Genomic DNA, 22204 nt, shown 5'->3' on the forward strand with positions numbered 1-22204 from the left:
AGCCCGTCAAATCTCTCTTCTGATCCATTTTGCCAAAGGAAAGGAAGTTGCCTAATAATTAAGCACACCTTATATAGGGTTTTAATGTCATTAGACAACACCCCTCCTCATTAGAGATGCACATCACCTGATTTACTTAATTGGTAGTTGGCTCTCAAGCCTGAACAGCTTGGAGTAGGACAACATGTATAAGAAGTATCATGTGATCAAAATACAGCTTGCCTAATAATTCTGCACACAGTGTAGATAATAGGACCCACTCCTCTGCAAAAAATACATACAAATTCTCAGGCAGAAGGGGTAGCCGGAATAAGATAAGTGCCAAAGTTGGCCACTTTTGACCTGGTAACAGGTCCTCTTTAAGATGCCCATACACTTTGCAACAAGCGTTTTTCCAGATAGCTATTCTTCCTAACTCCCCTATACACATACACAGTCAGCTACTCCGCGCATACATGCGTACCATTGTGTAACATAAAATAAACTGCTGCCAAAAACCTCTGGTAGCGGCCTACCTCCCAGAAAACAAAAGGATCAAGCATGATGAAACCCAACATGCATGACCCTTCTTACCCTCGGATATCTGCTGAGTATGGGTGAGAGAAAGTCATCACAGCCTCATACACAGAAGACACTTGGCCAATATAACCAAAATTGGCTGGTTTGGCCAAGTTGACACTTTACTTTAGTGACCTAAAATGTGTGGTGTGGAATTATGATATAAACAGAAAGCTGAGAAATGAACAAACTCCACAACTCATAGTAAGTGATGAGTACAAATGTTGGTTACACAAGTTTGCCTAGGGTGCTGGGTATGCACCGAGTATCGCGGGTGCTCGAGTGACATGCTCGTGTCCCTGCGGCCACGTGTTTCATAGACGGTCACAAAACAGGTGGGGACTGCCTGACAGACACGGGCGTGCATGTGCGCTCGTCACTAATCATTGTATCATAGTAATGATGTACGAGACAACATGATGGCTAACAGCATCCGATTCCAAATAACAGAATCCATTTAGTAAAGAAAGCAGAAGTTAAACCTTTAAAGGAATTGTCCCCTACCAGAAAACGTTTCCGGATATTTATAGTTAAAGAAAAACTAAACACAGTCTGCTTCACTTACACTCCGAAGGTCCAACACAGTGATTCCGCTGCTGACCCAGTTTCTGCTATTTGGCTGCAGGGGTGGCATCATGTCCCCATCGCTTCATCCGTGTAAACAGTGCGGACCGCCTAGAGCCGCTGAGCACACCAATTGGCTGCAGCACTTTAGACTTCAAGTCACTGCAGCAGTGGCAAAGAACTTGTGTTGTACCACAGGAGGGGAAGTAAAGCACAATTTCTATTTTCACAACCAGGAAAAGCTTTCTGAATGGGGACAATCCCTTTAAGCTTACAACTGGGTGACCGCATTTATGTTTCCATAGAGAAATGTGAAACCAACCATGTGTGCACTGCACGGCTCAGATTATGCTGTAAATGTCGAGTATGTTGCCAGCACATACCATTGAGGTGTTTTCCATTCAGGAAGTCATATGAAACTAGTTTTATTACAGAAAAGAAAATGCATTGCACATGGATTACCCCTGCTGGATTATGAAAGCTGCCATGCCTTTTACGCCAACCTAGGCGTCCCCTTGTTCCTGTTTTCTCACTGCATGAAATTGCTGATCACCACAAAAGAACAGAAGAGGATTTTTCTCACTCACATTCTCAAATTGGATGACTAAGACCCAATGCCACCACCCAGCATAATATGGAAGTAGACAAATGAATGGGGCTTAAGAAAAGCCTGAGTCAGCTGGCAGACAACCACCAAACCATCTGTCAGATTTTGCGTTATCATTGATGCATTAACTTACATAAAGGACTCAATGAAACTAAAAGACTAAATATCTACAACAATTTTAGATGATATTAATATACCGTCATCACACAGAGAAAATCTTAGAAAAACTGTACTCCCATGAGCAGATGCACGCCATGCAAGGCCAGTCATAACCATAACTAGGGGAGATGTCCTCCAATGTTCACAGTCACTTGACCACGTCTTAGATATGTTGGGTATTATGTCCAATCCTCCAGTCGCAGTAAAGTTAAGCTGCAATGACTATTTGATTAACATGTTTAGAAGGCTGGTTAGGCCCAAGATGTTCATTCTCCACAGCTGTATCTGTAGACTTTCTCAAATATAGCCACTTACTATTCCAATAGATCCAGGTAATAAGACATTGATGGCAATGGCGGCTTATCTCCTGAAAGACCTTGACCGGCCATGCTAGATTGTATTTATTGATCCTCCATCAGAGGTCAAAATACAACACACGCAAGATTGTTTCCTGATGCAACTTACGTCAAAAGTTCTGTTAACTTTAAAGGTGTAATCAGGAATTACAAGAAATTAAACTAATGGAAATATTAAAAATACATTTAATTAGCAAATCACAATCACTTTGTCTAGGGAGCAAATCACTATAAAATTAAAATGGTGCCCGACTTGTTACATTGACCGAAACCGTTCTTCAAGTGAATATTCTGATCTAATACTGAAGAAACCAGCAGTGATGAGGTAAGAAGAGGCTTCTCAAACTGCTGTCCATCTTGTCTTTCTAATCGAATACTGGAGGTACCAGCAGTGCTGAGGTAAGAAGAGACCTCTCATTTCTGTCCACCCTGTCTTTCTGATATAATAATAGAGATTCCAGGGGTGCTGAAGTAAGAGAAAGCTCTTTCCACCATGTCTATCTAATCCTTAAGGTCTCAGGGGTGCTGAGGTAAGAAGAGGCTGCTCTCACTGCTGTCCACCCTACCTTTCTGTTCCAATACTGGATATGTCAGGAGTGCTAATTAGTGATGAGCAAATATACTCGTTACTCGAGATTTCCCGAGCACGCTCGGGTGTCCTCCAAGTATTTTTTAGTGCTCGGAGATTTAGTTTTCATCACCGCAGCTGAATGATTTACATCTGTTAGCCAGCATAAGTACATGTGGGGATTCCCTAGCAACCAGGCAACCCCCACATGTACTTATGCTGGCTATCAGATGTAAATCATTCAGCTGCGGCGATATAAACTAAATCTCCAAGCACAGAAAAAAAAAAATACTCACACCCGAGCGTGCTCGAGAAATCTCGAGTAACGAGTATATTTGCTCATCACTAGTGCTAATGTAAGAAGAGGCTGCTCTCACTGCTGTCCACCCTCCCCTTCTGATTTAATACTGGAAATGCCAGAAATGCTGGTGGTTATAAGAGGCTGCTCAAACTGCGGTCCACCCTGTCTTCCTCATCTAATACCGGAGATACCAGCAGTGCTGAGGCAAGAAGAGGCTGCTCACACTGCTGTCCATTCTGTCTTTCTGATCTAATAATGGAGATACCAGGAGTGCTAAGATAAGAGACCTATTATTTTTTGTCCACCCTGTGCATCTGATTCACAGCGGGGCAAAAAGTATGTAGTCAGGAACCAATTGTGCAAGTTCTCCCACTTAAAGAGATGAGAGAGGCCTGTAATTGACATCATAGGTAGAACACAACTATGAGAGTCAAAATGAGAAAACAAATCCAGAAAATCACCTTGTCTGATTTGGCAAGATTTATTTTGCAAATTATGGAGCAAAATAAGTATTTGGTCACCTAAAAATATGCAAGATTTCTGGCTCTCGTAGACCTGTAACTTCTTTAAGAGGCTCCTCTGTCCTCCACTCATTACCTGTAGTAATGGCACCAGTTTGAACTCATCAGTATAAAAGACACCTGTCCACAACCTCAAACAGTTGGTTTGGGCCAACATACCACCAACAGTGTGTGCCAACTTTTGTTAATGACCAAATACTTAATTTCCACTAAAATTTGCAAAATAAGTATTTGGTCATTAACAAAAGTTCATCTCAATATTTTGCTATATATCCTTTGTTGGCAATGACAGAGTTCAAACGTTTTCTGTAAGTCTTCACAAAGTTGGCACACACTGTTGGTGGTATGTTGGCCCATTCCTCCATGCAGATCTCCTCTAGAGCAGTGAGGTTTTGGGCCTGTCGCTGGGCAACACAGACTTTCAACTCCCTCCAAAAGGTTTTCCATGGGGTTGAGATCTGGAAATTGGCTAGGCCACTCCAGGACCTTCATATGCTTCTTACGAAGCCACTCCTTCGTTGCCCTGGCGGTGTGCTTGGGATCATTATCACGCTGAAAGACCCATCCAAGTTCCATTTTCAATGCCCTTGCTTATGGAAGTAGATTTGCACTCAAAATCTCACGATACATGGCCCCATTCATTCTTTCATGTACATGGATCAGTCGTCCTGGTCCCTTTTCAGAGAAACTGCCCCAAAGCATGATGTTGCCACCCCCATGCTTCACAATGGGTATGTTGTTCTTTGGATGCAACTCAGCATTCTGTCTCCTCCAAACATGACGAGTTTTGTTTCTACCAAACAGTTCTACTTTGGTTTCATCAGACCATATGACATTCTCCCAATACTCTTCTGGATAATTCAAATGCTCTCTAGCAAACTTCAGACAGGCCTGGACATGTACTGGCTTAAGCAGAGGGACACGTTTGGCCCTGCAGGATATGAGTCCCCTGGCAGCGTGTTGTGTTACTGATGGTAGCCTTTGTTACAGTGGTTCCAGCTCTATGCAGGTCATTCACTAGATCCCGCCCCCATGTGGTTCAGGGATTTTTGCTCACCATTCTTGTGATCATTTTGACCCCACGGGGTGAGATCTTGTGTGGAGCCCCAGATCAAGGGAGATTATCAGTGGTCTTGTATGTCTTCCATTTTCCTATTATTGCTCCCACAGTTGATTTCATCACACCAAGCTGCTTGCCTATTGCAGATTCAGTCTTCCCAGCCTGGTGCAGGGCTACAATTTTGTTTCTGGTGTCCATCGACAGCTCTTTGGTCTTCACCATAGTGTAGTGTAGTTTGGAGTGTGACTGTTTGAGGTTGTGGACAGGTGTCTTTTATACTGATAAGTTCAAACAGGTGCCGTTACTACAGGTAATGAGTGGAGGACAGAGGAGCCTCTTAAAGAAGTTACAGATCTACGAGAGCCAGAAATCTTGCATATTTTTAGGTGACCAAATACTTATTTTGCTCCATAATTTGCAAAATAAATCTTGCCAAATCAAACAAGGTGATTTTCTGGATTTGCTTTCTCATTTTGACTCCCATAGTTGTGGTCTACATATGATGTCAGTTACAGGCCTCTCTCTTTTTTAAGTGGGAGAACATGCACAATTGGTGGCTAACTAAATACTTTTTTCCCCACTGTAATACTGGAGATACCAGGAGTGCTGATGTATAAAGAGGCTTCTCACACTGCTGTCCACCCTGTCTTTCTAATCTAATAATGGAGATACCAAGGAGGCGGAGGTAAAAAGTAGGCGCTCACACTGAAGTCCACCCTGTCTTTCTGATGTATTACTGGAGATTCCAGGGGTGCTGAGATCAGTGGAATTGTGTTACATTGCTGTCCACCAGATCTATCTATTACAATTCTTGGATTCTCAAGGGTACTGAGGTAAGAAGTCTACTCACACTGCTGTTCACCCTGTCTTTCTGATTGAACACTGGATATACAAGGAGTGCGGAGGAAAGAAGAGGATGCTCACAATGCTGTCCTCATTACCTTTCTGATCTAATACTGGATATATCAGGGAGTGCCAAGGTAAAAAGAGACTGCTCACACTGCTGTCAGTCCTCTGGAAATACCAGAAATGCTGAGGTAATAAGAGGCTGCTCACACTGCCGTCCACCCTGGTTTTCTGATCTAATACTGAATATAGCAGGGATGCTGAGGTAAGAGGAAGCTGTTCTCACTGCTGTCTACTTTGTCTTGTGAATGACAAGACAAGGAATATGTTATGTCCAAATCACTGCAGTGGAGCTTGTTACGGACATGCTCACAGAAACGTCTTGACATTCTAGGACAGGTTTCTGCTGGTGTAACAAGATGGAGGACAGTTTTATTCTACAGTGTTCACTAGGTACATAGAAAACTATTGTGATTTGCTAATTTTCGTAAATGTATCTAGGAATATAGTATGACATTTCCTTGGTTATTTTTTTTTTCTATTCCTGGAGAACTCCTTTAACTTGTGTTTGGCCAGCTTTAGCATAGATGATATACTTTTTTTGTACTTTCACTTTATTTCTAAATGTCAAAGAAAATTTGCAAACCTTTGGCTTGACTGGGAAAAGACCATGATTGATGAACTTTTCAAATAAAGCTTCCAAGAGCTCAAATAACTGGGGGTCTCAAATTCTGAATATCCACCAGAACTTACCGTACTTTCTTTTCTGACATGATAGAAGCGAGTTAACGTGCACAAAATTCTAACTGAAAAAAATAAATAAAAAGTGTACAACCCCTTTAACATATGTGTTGGGAACACGATTTTGTAGAATTAAGGGCTTACACAGCTGTTTGTATGCAAAACAAGGTACCGACAGTAAATGGACCAATGCAAGGCAGTAGGGTAGTTCACATGAATGGTTTTTACAAATGGACCGGTAAGCTTCCTATTAAAAATCCCAGTAGACACTACTTTGATAATTTTTTTGGATCATGCTTGCTCAAATTAAACTCAATAGGGGCATTAAAACAAATGGATGCCATATGAACATTACCCATGTGACAACTGTTTACCATGCGTGCAATGCAATTAACAAAGGAAACCAAGCTTGGCCATTTTCACATTTTTAGGAAAGGGAATTTTGTTTATACATTTTTACTTATTCCTCATCTTTTATTTTTTCTGTCTACAGACGACATGTCATGGTTGGTATTTAGTGGGACAAGAGTAGTGTAAACTGGCACCTTTCATTTCACCCTATAATGTAAAGCAGAGAAAAAATTCCAAGTGTGATGAAGTGGTGGAAAAAATGCAGTTCCGCCATTGCTTTTAGGGTTTTGTTTTTACGCTGTAATGGAAATGACCTGGAAATATGCTTGTCAATCTTGGTTACGGCAGTACCAAAAATGCATCGATTTTTTTTTTTTGTAAAAAAAACAACACTGATTCACCATTTTCACAGATCCAAAACACTTTTTTTCTGTTGATGGGGCTGAGTGAGTTAAATTTGGCGGTGAGCCAACATTTTTATAGATTCCAATTTTGTGTATATTTTGATGCTGTGATTACTTACTACTCCATTTTTTGACAGAGGAGAGGTGCCCCCCCCCCCCCCCCCAAAAAAAAAAATGCTCTTCTGGAGTTTTGATTTTCTCTTTATGTCTTTTACAGATTGTGTTAATTACATATTTTAAGAAAATGGAATTTTACAAATGCAGCTATAAGAAAAATATTTATATTTTTTCCTTTATTTTTGATGGGGGGGGGAGGTGTAGTGATTTGAACTTATATTTTTAAAAACAAAAATGCTTTTCTTTATTTTTTTTTATATTCTTTTGTAGTCGCCTTAAGGGACTTCAACCTACAGTATTGCACTATACAGTGAAAATCTCAATCTTCTATGGAGTCTAAATGCCAGGACCCCTCCCCAGGGCGTGAACACAATGTCCTGTTGCAGGAAGGGGTTAATTATTTTTTAAACTGATGATGTATAGTATGGATGCCATACAAATGATAATATGGTTAACTAATGGACGATTTTGCAGGTTTTCCTCCTGCACTCGTTAGGACAGCTGTCTTCAGACTGACACTACACATGGGAAAGCTGTTGTAAATGAACGAGGGTGACGGACGGGTCTGGTCACATGCTCCTCCATCCGTAGCCAATGTCTGGGAGGAAAACTACACTAACAATTCTGTGGCACACAAAAAGGCAGAGAAACAGTGACAGTGTCTCTGCTGTTTTATATGCCTTTCATTGTTTGATGTCCACTTTCCTCTAAGTGGGAAAACTCCTTTAAAGCAGTGCATTAAAGGGAATCTGTCAGCAGGATTTCCCCTCCCCAAACTATTTGTGTGCGCATGCAGCTCTTTCAAAAACAAGCCCAGTAATACATTTACATGGCCAGTCCATTCCAGAGTTGGATGTGCAAATGAGGCAGAGTAACTTTTTGTAGATCTGTAGCCATTGTCACTCCAGCTCTATTTCCCGCCCAGTGCCGCCGCCTCCTGCTGACTGACAGCCTCTATGCAGTATAACTTCAGGCAAAGATAGCCGTCAGTCAAGCAAGAAATCATGTCGCTGGGTGGGGAGTAGAGCTGGAGTGACTGAGGCTTCAGAACTATCATAGCCATTTGAGTTCCAATTCAAATGCTTATTTCTCAGTAGTGGAGGAATGGCCTGGCCATGTAAAGGTATTTCTGGAGTTGAAGCACATATAAATAGTTTGAGGGGTGAGATCCTACTGACAGATTCCCCTTAGGTGCAGAAATTCTCTAACTCAGCCTTTCACACTGTGTCTGCTATGTGCGGGAAACCTGGGATGCAGACAGGTGACAGTGTGGAAAAAACCTTACTGATGTGAGCATTTCTGTAATAATGAACAGGAGCGATACTAGTCATCACATTTAGACTGTAGTAAAGTCATCGCATTTCCCTCGACACACTGGCAAAGCGTCATTCCGAGCTACCAAATCAAAGGTGACGCCCAAGAGAAAAGAATTTGATATCCTTTAGTGTTCATTATAGCCAAATGCTGAGATATTGGGGAGGGTTGCCCATAACAACCAAATGCTAGACGTGGAAGAAAAAGAAAACTATAACAGCAATCATGTCTTTGCTGTAATGTTACTTTGAGAAGCTTCTATCCCTCTGAAAGTTAGAGATGGCAACTAGGGTTGAGCGACTTTTGTTTTTATAGGATCGGGTCGGATTTCACAAAACCCGACTTTTTCAAAAGTCGGGTCGAGTGAAATCGGCCGATCCTATAGAAAAGTCGGGGTCGGGCGAAACACGAAACCCAATGCAGTGCATTGGGTTTCTAATGGTTCCCAGGGTCTGAAGGAGAGGAAACTCTCCTTCAGGCCCTGCGATCCATATTAATGTGTAAAATAAAGAATAAAAATAAAAAATATTGCTACCTATGAGGAATACCTATTAGGAACCTATTAGGAATACCTATTAGGAATATACTCACCCTCGTACGCGCCCTGGTTGTAACCCGCAGCCTTCCTTCCTAAGAATCAGCGCTTGAAGGACCTTTCGATGACGTCACGGCTTCCGATTGGTCGCGTGACGCCCATGTGACCGCTCACGCGACCAATCACAAGCCGCGACGTCATCGAAAGGTCCTTCAAGCGCTGATTCTTAGGAAGGAAGGCTCCCGGTTACAACCAGGGCGCATCCGAGGGTGAGTATAGCAATATTTTTTATTTTTATTCTTTATTTTACACTTAAATCTGAATTCCGATACCAATTCCCGATATCTTAAACATATCGGGAATCGGTATCGGAATTCCGATTCCAGTTCAGAAGATCGCTGACTTCATGGCCGACCCCACACAGGGGTCGGGTTTTATGAAACCCGACTTTGCCAAAAGTCGGCGACTTCTGAAAATGGCCGATCCGTTTCGCTCAACCCTAATGGCAACTCCTCATAAGGCATCAACGTGAGACAACCCAGGCAGGATCGGGCAGTAGTGCAGAGATGCCAGGACAGAAGTGAGCTCATAAAATGGTTGGTTGTCACAGTTGTAATGTACACAGATCCTTATTTTATAGATAACATCTGCTAAGTCACCTTTACATTACTCCTTCACCAAGTCAACACCCAGCCTGTTACTGTATTCTGTATCTTACTTGTCCATGTCCTCTCGGGCCACCGCCATGTGATATGCTGGTTCAAGTGTGAGCACTCCCTGGAAGAGCTGCCTTCCCAGGTTCAGGTGGATCTCAACATTTTCAATAGCGTAGAGTGCAGAACAGACACAGTCAGAAGCAGCTTCATGAAGATTGGAAGGGGTCTGGTCCTGTTGCTGCAAACACAAGACACCTCAATGTGATGAAGAGTACAGGCTACAGCGAAAAAGGAAATCGATATTTTTGGGACACTGCCATCACAGTAAGAGCTATGAAGCACACAACTCGCCATGTCAGTGATATACAGGTAAGCTACATCAGGTGCTGGGTAACAAAGTCAGCAGCAGCCAGAGACTGATAAAAGTGATAGTAAGCTTAGATCCTCTTCTCATCATGTCATGGCCATACACTTCTTCCACATGCTGGGAAAAGCATCCAATGTACACACCAAGTGTATCCATAGTGGTTCATTTGCCCAACAGAGGTCAAATAGGGCCAGTAAACCTTAAACTCAACATTTTATTGCTTCAAATAACCCAAGCAATTTTTTACATTTTTAATGCATTAGTTTGTTTCACTATTTTCCCCATATGTACCATGGTTATGTGTGTGTTTCGTACTCAGCGCTGCACTGGCTGAATACGGATATTTGATGAGGGTCAGGTCTCACTCCCTATATACACTGTCTCAGTACATGCTCGTCCTCCGTCAGAGCAGCATGTTGTGTTTCCTGGGGCGATCTCTTCATCCTTGTACCTGTTACTCTATGGTTTACTCGGTAGTGCTGGTCACGAACAGTTTGGCTGTGTCCGGATAGGACTGTAGCCAATGCGCACTCCCGAGCAAGCAGTGCTGCCTGAAGGAAAGTGAGAGCAAACAGCGCGATGCAGAGAGTGCTGGCAAACAGCACAGTAATGAGGTCTCGCCCCAGCAGCTTTGCCACCCAGCGATTCTGAAGAGGATCAACAGCTTTTTACTATGGGGGTGAAAGGTACAACAAAAATTCATTACACCCCTTTGAGTATTCAGCACTGAGTACTGCTTACAATGGAGGCCTAAAGGCAGCAGAACTCACAGTAAGGACATAGGTCAGCCCTCCGTCAGAGCTGTGTGTGTGGTAGATGCATCAAGAGGAAGCTCAAAACATGAGTGTGGAGGGCCGTCACACGTACGCACACAAGCCCCTGCATTAAATGGGTTTCTGCCATTACTTACCAGGACCTGGAAGAGGAGCAGCAAGAGTCGATTGTTTGCCATGAAATTGCTGTCTAGGACCCCCAAATTAAACCAGCTACCCAAACATCTGAAGGTTTTTATCAGCATTTTCTCATTGCCAGCAGATTTTTCTACGCAGTTCATCTAAAGAGTAGAAAAAAAAAAGTTATCATGCACCGATGCGTATAAAAAACAAAGCGAAGCTGTAACAAGCGGTGCAGTCAATAAAAGAGCCCAAGCAATAATTACAGGGAAAGACATGGAAAATTCAGGTCCACATAACATTGATATAAACAGGCTGGTATTTCGTTCTTGTGTGGAACTACCCTGCTCACTACGAGGACCACCAGCAGCAAAAAGCATCCAACACCAAATTAAAGGCACATTTCCTTTAAAAAAAAAAAAAAAAAGTGATGGCATGCTAAAGCTGCTATCACTTTATGGTGGGTCCACCCTCTGGCACACCACCAAACGGGGATGTAGCTACACCACTTGCAATCCCCTCAATCAATAGGATAATAATAATCTTTATTTTTATATAGCGCTAACATATTCCACAGTGCTTTACAGTTTGCACACATTATCATAACCTTGTGACATGCCATAATTTTATGGGATGGGAATAACGTCCATGACCGGCTTGTACTTTAAGGGTATGTGCACACGTTGCGGATTTGGCCCTGCGGATCCGCAGCAGTTTTCCATGTGGTGTACAGTACCATGTTAACCTATGGAAAACCAAATCCGCTGTGCACATGCTGCGGAGAATTCCGAGCAGAAACGCAGTGGTTTATTTTCTGCAGCATGTCAATTCTTTGTGCGGATTCCGCGGCGTTTTACACCTATTTCATTATAGGAATCCGCAGGTGTAAAAACGCAGGTGAAATCCGCACAAAATCTGCAGGGAATCTGCAACGTGTGCACATACCCTAAAAGCCTCACACACACACACACACACACACACACACACACACACTACATGCGTTGCGTTCCCAGTAAAGGGGGCCAAATTCAGTTTCAAGAAATATGTTCACCCCCCTAAAAAGAGAGTTGGTATACCAGAATATAAATACAAAATAACAATTCCAAAAGATTATCGGAAATGCTATTTTTTTTTTTTCAACATAGTGTCAACATCCTACAGGTAAGGACCTTCATCAACACAGCAATGAAAAGAATTCCCATACCAGAAGAGAAACCACAGTGCTCGAGTAAAACGCCAGGTCCTCAATGATCTCAGCACGACGATTAGCACCGATTCGCAGGGATCGGCTATGCACCTCCTCAGGCAGCACAGTAAGGATCTCCAAGAGGAAGGGTAATGACGAGGCATCATTACTATACCTGGCAGAAACATCAGCTCAGTGAGGAACAAGACATCATTGTGCAGGACAGAGAGGAACATAAAGGGCAGGCCAGAGCCAAGTACTTACGTTTCTACAAGTGTTTGCACACAGCCTTTCCAAGAAGCCATCTGCAGGGCCAGATCTGCTATTGCTAAAGCCAGCTAAACGACAAAAGCAAACATAGTTTAATTTCTTACCAATCATAAATAGGTATTAATATGGAGTTGCGCCCCAAATGTGGTCATAATATTGTATGCTTCTTGGCGCAGTTCACAGTCAGTTCTTATAGCACGATGGCATGAGAGTCAGCAGAGCGGGAGCCGAGTGTCATTAACATCTCGCATCCGATGCTATATGCTCGTGTGACCCCAGCCTTATAGAGAGGATACCAACTGCGGAGGCGCTGCCTGGTTTAGATGACAGGAGTTAAGAGACGCTGTGCTATAGTAGCAGGATTTTTCTTCATTGGAGTTAGAGGACATATCTTTAACCAAGTAGAATATTTGACCTTCTCTTAGAAGTAAATGGGTTGCCTGACATGTGCCACACAACTCCAATGGTAAAGGTGGCGATCTTACAAAACCAGTTCAAAAAGAGAAACAGAACATTTGCCCACAGCTCATACGAAGGCCGTTGACAATAAAAAGAACAGGAATCGATAAGAGAACAAATTTGGCATTACCAGGACACCTCCCTGTCGGGCACAGGACAGACACTGGAAAATGTGGTGCTCAATTTGACTAAGTGGCCAAAACTGGAATATGTAAGAAAATATAAGTTGCACTCGCTATCCATGAACTCATAGTTTTATTTTCTCAACATGAGCGCGAAAAAGCAGGGTGCGTTATGGACGACTGGCGTTTTGCGTATTACAGCACTTCCACGGGTCTTTTGGGACCCGTATATTAATGCAGAAAATAAAAGGAACAACTCATTGGTTACAAAGGAAGACTGCTTTAGTTTTCCACTATATCTTCAATAAGGGTGGTCACACAGAAACTGTCTTTTGCACCACTGTTGTAAAAAATACTTTGGCAGTTTTGCTTCAATTACAAAAATTATGGCAAAAATGATACCTGAAAATACACTACAGCCCTGATTCATTACGACTGGAAATATTCTTTCCGGTCTTGATGATGGGATGTGCAGGAATCAGATGCACCCGATTCATTGAGAAGTGCATGTCTCGTCATGAAGCGGGAGCATCTGATGAGTGGCATGCGTACAGAATGACACAGCTCGTCATGAAGCTGACGAGCTGTGGCGTCAAGCCCTTACTTTGCTCCTTTCCAGACATTCTGGCGAAGCTCGGAGAAACTAACGCAAAAATACCAAAAGCCAAAGTGTGCAAGAATTACACAAGATTCACATGAAATTGATTTGATAAATCGGGCCCTACAAGTATTCCACTTACTCTAGTTGATGCCTGGCATTGCGCCATGTAAACACAATCAACGTATCTCCTGACGACAGTTCTTGTACTGATGCATCAGGATGAGACTTGATAATGAATGCCGTGTCCGTGCCGATCTGAACATTTCTACTTTACAACAGGACTCGCAGTTATCTGGGGCAGCGGCAGCAGAAAGTTCATGAGCTAACTATGATGGAATGGTGACATCCTATGCCACCCGGAAGGTCATGGGTGTGGCTGAAACACCAGAACCTACCAATTATAAGGGTGTCCACATACTTCTGGTCATGAAAAATAACCTGGAAGGGAGCGTCCTCAGCTGTGTCCATACACTCATTCATTATCAGGACATTCTCCAACATTTTTTCCTTGCAATCAGTGGAATAGCCTGATTTACTCTCAGAAGATGAAAGACTATACCTAAAACTACTGTAGCACAAGCAAATCTCTGCATGCTAGAAAACATTTCAGACCAGCATTAGGAAACACTATGCTGCTGTATTGAAGGAGTTCGCTACTTTCTAATTATTTGTGTTATATGTTTATATGTGTTGCAAGTATCCAAACTACTGGTATATCCCAACTGCTACAGTAGCTCCAATGTCCTCTTTCCACAAGTGCTGCCCCCTCACCGGATGGCACTAGTCCGCAATATGAAGCACAATCGAAAGGTTTGGCCTCTGGTATGGTACCAACGTAATAAAATCAACTTTTAATTAATTGGCTCTCTTGCGTTTAACTTGGGTACCCTACACAGGACTGTAGTATGTCCCATGCTGAATATCATATAAAAAGAAGAAAACGCACAAGGAAACAAATATATAAATACAATTTTATTACACATACCGAAAAAAAAAGGGGGCGGGAGAGGTACAGGAGTATATATGGTGAGTGGTGGCTAAAAGCCAAGAAATTAGGGCACCATGGAATAGGTGCGTAATACTATAATGCAAGTAACATTGCTTACATATTAATGAGCCATGATAATACAACATGATTACAGGCTGGCATTTTCCTTGGGAATTGAGCCATGATACATAAGATTCCTGGAAGATTGTATATTTCACTGCTGCTAGAATCTGGCTTATATTGTAATTCATTAGTGTTTGCACCTGATCATGAATTATTGCTGCTACAATCCTGGTCTCAGTGATATATTAGCGTCTGATTTTAATAATATAATTTAACTGCTGCCAGATTATTGGTCTTTATATAATTTGCACTTAGCACTTTATTACATACTTCAGGCAATTTTTAGTTTTCAGGAATCTTATGTATCATGGCTTAAAACCCAAGGAAAATGCCAGCCTCTAATATTTTCTGTATTATCATGACTCATTAATATGTAACCAATGCTACTTATAGTACTACGCACCTATTCCATACCAACCCATGGAGTCCTAATTTTATTGGCTTTTAGCCACCACTCACCTTTTATATCCCCCTGTACCTGTCCTGCCCCCCCTTTTTTCGATATATGAAATTAAAATGTACTTATAAATTTAGTTCCGTGTGCACCTCCTTCTTTTCATATGATATTAGACCGGAATATGGCAGCTTTATAGGAAAAATGGGACCAGACGTCCACCAGCGGCCTGCAGTAACACTGTGTATGGCACTGGTAACTAGCACATGAGCAGTGCTGTAGGCAGTGTGATTATATAGGTATATGATGGACAGATGTGAAAAAATGCTTCATTACACAATGATAGAACCCTTTTAGCCCGTGATTCCGGGTACTTGGTGCTGCCACTTGAGACACCGTTACAGCTTCCTGAACCAATCAAGTGTTGAGACAAAAATACAAAATAAAATTTAAGAGACGAGGCGCACGGCCATATAACTGATGAGGATCGCAATGCAATGCTCAGACTGGCTGTCGGCTCTCCTGACCCAAGTGTTGCAGCTGCACAAAAATAGATGCTGTGCTGCTCGGGTGGAGAAAGCCGTCGGCCATTCTCAGCATTGCAATCCACATCCAAGTTATAAGACTGTCTGACTACCCTCTAAGGGCTCCTTTCCACTTGCGAGATAAACGTCCGTGTCTCGCATGTGAAAAAGCTGTGGCGCCGGCACTTGGAAGCGGAGCGTGCTAATCCATGTATTGCTATGCAGCCACACTCTGCGCTCCCAAGTGCCGGCGCCACAGCTTGGTTTTCACATGTGAGACACGGACGTTTATCTCGCAAGTGGAAAGCAGCCCTAAGGCAGAGTTCATGTCAGGTTCATGGCAGAAAACAGTCCGTAATGCAAGTACTATAGAGAAGAAAAAGACGTGCACTCTTGCTTTATGATGGTGCTGACTGGACGTGGAAATATTCCACCAAAATGTAGTCCCAAGAATAAACAGTCGCACTCAAAGTGCCTTTAGGTTTTGCAAAGAATGTGGCTTTTTTATTTTCAAAACACCAAAATAAAAGATTTACCGCAGTGGTATAAGGTAACGTTTGGACCCGCTGGGTCTTTATCAAACCTTACTCATAGTAAAGAAACAGGTAGATGACATGTTCCCATGTGAAGTACTGGAGTCCCGTTAGGGGCTGCTTGTGCGCTGCATCTGAAGTCACAAACACCGCAGACGCCAGATGCAGCGCACAAGCAGCCCCTAACGGGACTCCAGTACTTCACATGGGAACATGTCATCTACCTGTTTCTTTACTATGAGTAGGGTTTGATAAAGACCCAGCGGGTCGAAACGTTACCTTATGCCACTGCGGTGAATCTTTTATTTTGGTGTTTTGAAAATAAAAAAAGCCACATTCTTTGCAAAATCTAAAGGCACTTTGAGTGCGACTGTTTATTCTTGGGACTACGTAACGCAAGTACTGACAGGGGCCTCCCGAGCCACCTCACAGCCTCTTATACACCTGTGAGACTGTAAGCCTGGATCAGGGGGCCCGAAATCAGTACGTGAATTGTGGTCCATATAGACCAGAAATTACCGCCATCTTAACACAGCGTAAGAAACAGTATTTGGGCATCAAGAGGAAAAAAAAAGATTTCCAATTATTTCTGCAGTTTTCGTTGTTTTAAAGTGGGTGAAAAGGAAACCCAATCTAGAAAAGGAAAATGTGCGCTGCAATAGACAGACCTTCTCTGTATTTGTGGAACTAGGGTATAGGAATTTTATCACACGTTTGACAAAGTATTGTGAGAAACGGTGGCACAGACTGGCCAGGGGTCTACAGCTTTCCCTCATGTTTCCAGACTATGGTGCATAGAACTGTACCTGAGTTACAATGACAGGTGACATGTCCTTCAAGTTCTGTATATGGGACAACAAGGAGTCCCGCAGGGAAGCATGGGAGTCTGCGGGCAGTTCATAAAAAGAGGTCTGAATCTTCATTTTCATGGTTTGTGCTGCAAAGTAGCAAGACTCCACATCCTGGTGAATCTGCAGCAGCTGGTCCGAGATCTCCCAAGCAAACACCTATGAACGAGACAGTAAAGAAAGTCAGACAATATTTCCAGCATGCTTTATCAACTGTGCGAGATTTACGGAGCCATGGGATGACTGACATGTCCGCAAACCAGGCTGTAAAACACTGTGAATAAACCCAATGTAAACATGTCCCAAAGGAGAACGACTGGAGGAAAACTATAAAAGGCCAGGGACAGCAAATGGGAAACATGAAAACAGTGCAGAATATCTCCCCCAAGAGAACATTCACCAGGCCCGATCCTGAGGCTGCACTACTGCACACATCTCCCTCCCTGCGCAGTTCTGTCATGGGGAAAGAGGCCATCATTCACATCGAGCTCTACGAGAGTAATGGCAGGTAAATGTCTGATCTATCCTCGGCGTACGAGCCAGGGAGGTGGAAAAATGGATCAACAGGTGCCAGGAGGTTGGCACTAACAGTCTCCTGGATCAAATGGGCCCATTTTAGACACTTCCGAGTCCTACAGGAGGAAGATGGTGGCTGACCCCATTTAACCCCATAGTTGCTGGGGGATGGCTGTGTACAGGACCGATGGTCTGTATGGCGGGCGAGCGGACCTCTGCCAGCCTGATGTGACAACTCATCTGGTCCTGTGCGGACACCGGTCTGTCTGAGGACCAGGACAGACATCTGCCCAGTCCAGGAGGACATCTCCAGGGGCCCCACTCTCTCCAGTGCAGCCATCCCGAGCTCCCCTGCCCCCCAGGAATGGTCCATGAGGCCTCTCACCGATCTCTGCAGCTCTCCCAGCCAGAGCGATGCCCTCTCTTTCCCGCTGGGGTCCGGGTCGTGGTAGAGCGCCTGCACGGCCTGGTAGACGGTCTGCAGGGCCGGCTTCTCCATAGCTCAGCGTGCACGCTAGATCTCGTAGTGTCTTACAGCCGCCGCTCCCCACGACTCATCCTCTTCCTCGGCCGGAACTGAGATTGTGCACCAGCAACGTGTCCGACCAGCAACTCGTTCTCAGCGCGGCGCCGTTCCGCCTGCTCTCCCCGGGGATGGCAGAGAGCAGGAGCCAAACAGGGTCGTACACAGCAGCAGAAGCGGGTGTTCTCACCCGTCACACGCAGCCTCCCCACCTCTCCAGCACCTCAGGAAGGCGGCTGCTTCCCGGGCAGGACGTACGTCAGCAGCCACTTCCTGTCGGTCCGCCGCTCATCAACGCCCCCCAGCTGTACGGAACTAAGAAAGCGGAAGCAAGTGTTACTCATTGTGTAGGGGTGAACCTGGTGAGAGCCGAGCCCGAATCCCTCAGCACAGCTCATATCCGCAGTCTTAGCAGGAGTGACGTCCCCACGGAACTGGCACTGAGCGGAGTGTGTATGTGTATATGAGTGTGTCTCACTGGGTGGACTGTGTGTGCCGTGGGCTCAGGGTGGCACTGGGCGGACTGTGTGTGCCGTGGGCTCAGGGTGGCACTGAGCGGACTGTGTGTGCCGTGGGCTCAGGGTGGCACTGAGCGGACTGTGTGTGCCGTGGGCTCAGGGTGGCACTGGGTGGACTGTGTGTGCCGTGGGCTCAGGGTGGCACTGAGCGGACTGTGTGTGCCGTGGGCTCAGGGTGGCACTGGGTGGACTGTGTGTGCCGTGGGCTCAGGGTGGCACTGGGTGGACTGTGTGTGCCGTGGGCTCAGGGTGGCACTGAGCGGACTGTGTGTGCCGTGGGCTCAGGGTGGCACTGGGTGGACTGTGTGTGCCGTGGGCTCAGGGTGGCACTGGGTGGACTGTGTGTGCCGTGGGCTCAGGGTGGCACTGGGTGGACTGTGTGTGCCGTGGGCTCAGGGTGGCACTGGGTGGACTGTGTGTGCCGTGGGCTCAGGGTGGCACTGGGTGGACTGTGTGTGCCGTGGGCTCAGGGTGGCACTGAGCGGACTGTGTGTGCCGTGGGCTCAGGGTGGCACTGGGTGGACTGTGTGTGCCGTGGGCTCAGGGTGGCACTGGGTGGACTGTGTGTGCCGTGGGCTCAGGGTGGCACTGAGCGGACTGTGTGTGCCGTGGGCTCAGGGTGGCACTGGGTGGACTGTGTGTGCCGTGGGCTCAGGGTGGCACTGGGTGGACTGTGTGTGCCGTGGGCTCAGGGTGGCACTGGGTGGACTGTGTGTGCCGTGGGCTCAGGGTGGCACTGAGCGGACTGTGTGTGCCGTGGGCTCAGGGTGGCACTGGGTGGACTGTGTGTGCCGTGGGCTCAGGGTGGCACTGAGCGGACTGTGTGTGCCGTGGGCTCAGGGTGGCACTGGGTGGACTGTGTGTGCCGTGGGCTCAGGGTGGCACTGGGCGGACTGTGTGTGCCGTGGGCTCAGGGTGGCACTGGGCGGACTGTGTGTGCCGTGGGCTCAGGGTGGCACTGAGCGGACTGTGTGTGCCGTGGGCTCAGGGTGGCACTGGGTGGACTGTGTGTGCCGTGGGCTCAGGGTGGCACTGAGCGGACTGTGTGTGCCGTGGGCTCAGGGTGGCACTGGGTGGACTGTGTGTGCCGTGGGCTCAGGGTGGCACTGAGCGGACTGTGTGTGCCGTTGACTCAGCCTGGCACTGAGCAGACTGTGTGTCTTGTGGGCTCAGGGTGGATCCTTGCAGAGAGGCAGGTGATGGACAGGCATCCCATACTTGAGTGGACAGATGTGCAGCTCCATCTGTGGCATTCCAGTCGTCTGCATGGTCACAGTCATGTTGTGGTCTCGCTGGGAACCGTCCTCATCACTTTTCTTTCATAAATCAATATTCCACATGAAAATAAGAAACTTTGATATATCTGATCAGAGGAATCCGCTTCCTTCTCCGCTAGGGTTGAGCAACTAAGGGTTAAAATCTGCATCTAGTGCAGACAGATTTCCCTATTCCCGAGGCAGGAGATGGCTCACTTTAGTGCAGAGATCACGGTACCTGGGCTGCACCTGTGTGAAAGAAGAATCCTCCGTGGTATAAAATGAAGGTCTTTCTTACACCAACGTGTTTTGGCGACAATTCTAATGCAAAAAAAAAACATTACATTTGCTATTTTCCCTTCAAAAAAAGCCGCCGAAACGCGTTGGTGTAATAAAAATCTTAATTTTACACCATCAAGGATTCTTTATTTCTGCAAGTGCAGCCCAGGTACCCTGATCTCTGCACTGAATTGAATTGCTATCTGGAAGAATTTTTCCTCCAGCCACGGGGTGGTAACCGCGGATGCTAAGGCTCTTATAGGTGTTTTGTCCATACACAACCATCACTCTCTTCTCTCTCATTTCTCTTGCGGTATTGCCCTTTTGTGTGCGTCTGTCCCAACCTCACCTGATGACAGTTAGTGCTTTTAACCCCTTCGCACCGCAACCCTTTTTCGCTTTTGGTTTCTGATTTTCGCTCCCCTTCTTCCCAAGCCATAACTTTTGATTTTTCCGTCAATATGGCCATGTGAGGGCTTGTTTTTTGCGGGACGAGTTGTACTTTTGAGCGACACCATTGGTGTTACCATACCTTGGTACTCAAAAACGTGAAAAAAATATTCCAAGTGCGGTGAAATTGCAAAAAAAAGTGCAATGCTACAACGTTTTTTGGATTCTTTTTTTTACCATGTTCACTAATGGTACAACTGACCTGCCTTTATGATTCGCCAGGTCATTACAAGTTCATAAACACCAAACATGTCTAGGTTCTTTTTTTATTTAAGCGGTGAAAAAAAATCCAAAGTTTGTTAAAAAAAATAAATTTTTTGTGATCTCGGGTTGGTTAAGGGCTTATTTTTTGAGCACCGAGCTGATGTTTTGAATTATACCATTTTGGTGCAGATGCGATCTTTTGATCACTCGTTATTGCATTTTAATGCAATGTTGCGGCGACCAAAAAAACATAATTCTGGCGTTTTGAATTTTTTTCTCGTTATGCCATTTAGTAATCGGGTTAATTCTTTTTTTATATTGATTGAGCGATTCTGAACGTGGAAATACCAAACGTGTACAGTACATACCAAAAGTTTGGACACACCTCATTTAAAGATTTTTCTGTATTTTCATGACTATGACAATTGTACATTCACACTGAAGGCATCAAAACTATGAATTAACACATGTGGAATTATATACTTAAGAAAAAACTGTGAAACAACTGAAATTATGTCTTATATTCTAGGTTCTTCAAAGTAGCCACCTTTTGCTTTGATGACTGCTCTGCACACTCTTGGCATTCTCTTGATGAGCTTCAAGAGGTAGTCACCGGGAATGGTCTTGCACAATCTTGAAGGAGTTTCCAGAGATGCTTAGCACTTGTTGGCCCTTTTTGCCTTCACTCTGCGATCCAGCTCACCCCAAACCATCTCGATTGGGTTCAGGTCTGGTGACTGTGGAGGCCAGGTCATCTGGCGTAGCACCCCATCACTCTCCTTGGTCAGATAGCCCTTACACAGCCTGGAGATGTTTGGGGTCATTGTCCTGTTGAAAAATAAATGATGGTCCAACTAAACGCAAACCGGATGGAATAGCATGCCACTGAAAGATGCTGTGGGAGCCATGCTGGTTCAGTATGCCTTCAGTTTTGAATAAATCCCCAACAGTGTCAGCAGCAAAGCACCCCAACACCATCACACCTCCTCCTCCATGCTTCACAGTGGGAACCAGGCATGTTGAGTCCATCATCCGTTCACCTTTTCTGCGTCGCACAAAGACACGGTGGTTGGAACCAAAGATCTCAAATTTGGACTCATCAGACCAAAGCACAGATTTCCACTGGTCTAATGTCCATTCCTTGTGTTCTTTAGCCCAAACAAGTCTCTCCTGCTTGTTGCCTTGGTGACTCTTGGTCTTCCTTTCCTGGGGTGGTCCTCATGTGAGCCAGTTTCTTTGTAGCACTTGATGGGTTTTTTTGCCACTGCACTTGGGGACACTTTCAAAATTTCCCCAATTTTTCTGACTGACCTTCATTTCTTAAAAGTAATGATGGCCACTCGTTTTTCTTTACTTAGAATTTGTATTATGGCAAGAAAAAAGCTGCTAACAGTCTATTCAGTAGGACTATCAGCTGTGTATCCACCAGACTTCAACTCAACACAACTGATGGTCCCAACCCCATTTATAATGCAAGAAATCCCACTTATTA

At 44.8% G+C, this 22204-nt stretch overlaps 1 protein-coding gene across 2 annotated transcripts in view; it reads right to left on the bottom strand.

Moving 5' to 3' along the window:
* Window positions 1–18269, bottom strand: part of TNPO3 (transportin 3) — a 62391-nt gene extending 44122 nt beyond the window's left edge. For both annotated transcript variants that reach the window (XM_069765431.1, XM_069765430.1), the window contains exons 1-6: window positions 17868–18269; window positions 16925–17125; window positions 12369–12442; window positions 12123–12279; window positions 10936–11079; window positions 9721–9896 (exon numbers count right to left, since the gene is read on the bottom strand). In XM_069765431.1, coding sequence (XP_069621532.1) covers window positions 9721–9896; window positions 10936–11079; window positions 12123–12279; window positions 12369–12442; window positions 16925–17125; window positions 17868–17981 — 866 coding nt within the window. In that variant the 5' untranslated portion in view covers window positions 17982–18269. The remainder of the gene's footprint in view (window positions 1–9720; window positions 9897–10935; window positions 11080–12122; window positions 12280–12368; window positions 12443–16924; window positions 17126–17867) is intronic.
* Between the last annotated feature and the right edge of the window lie 3935 nt (window positions 18270–22204).

This window comes from Ranitomeya imitator, chromosome 4, assembly GCF_032444005.1.
Source record: "Ranitomeya imitator isolate aRanImi1 chromosome 4, aRanImi1.pri, whole genome shotgun sequence".
Lineage (NCBI taxonomy): Eukaryota > Metazoa > Chordata > Amphibia > Anura > Dendrobatidae > Ranitomeya > Ranitomeya imitator.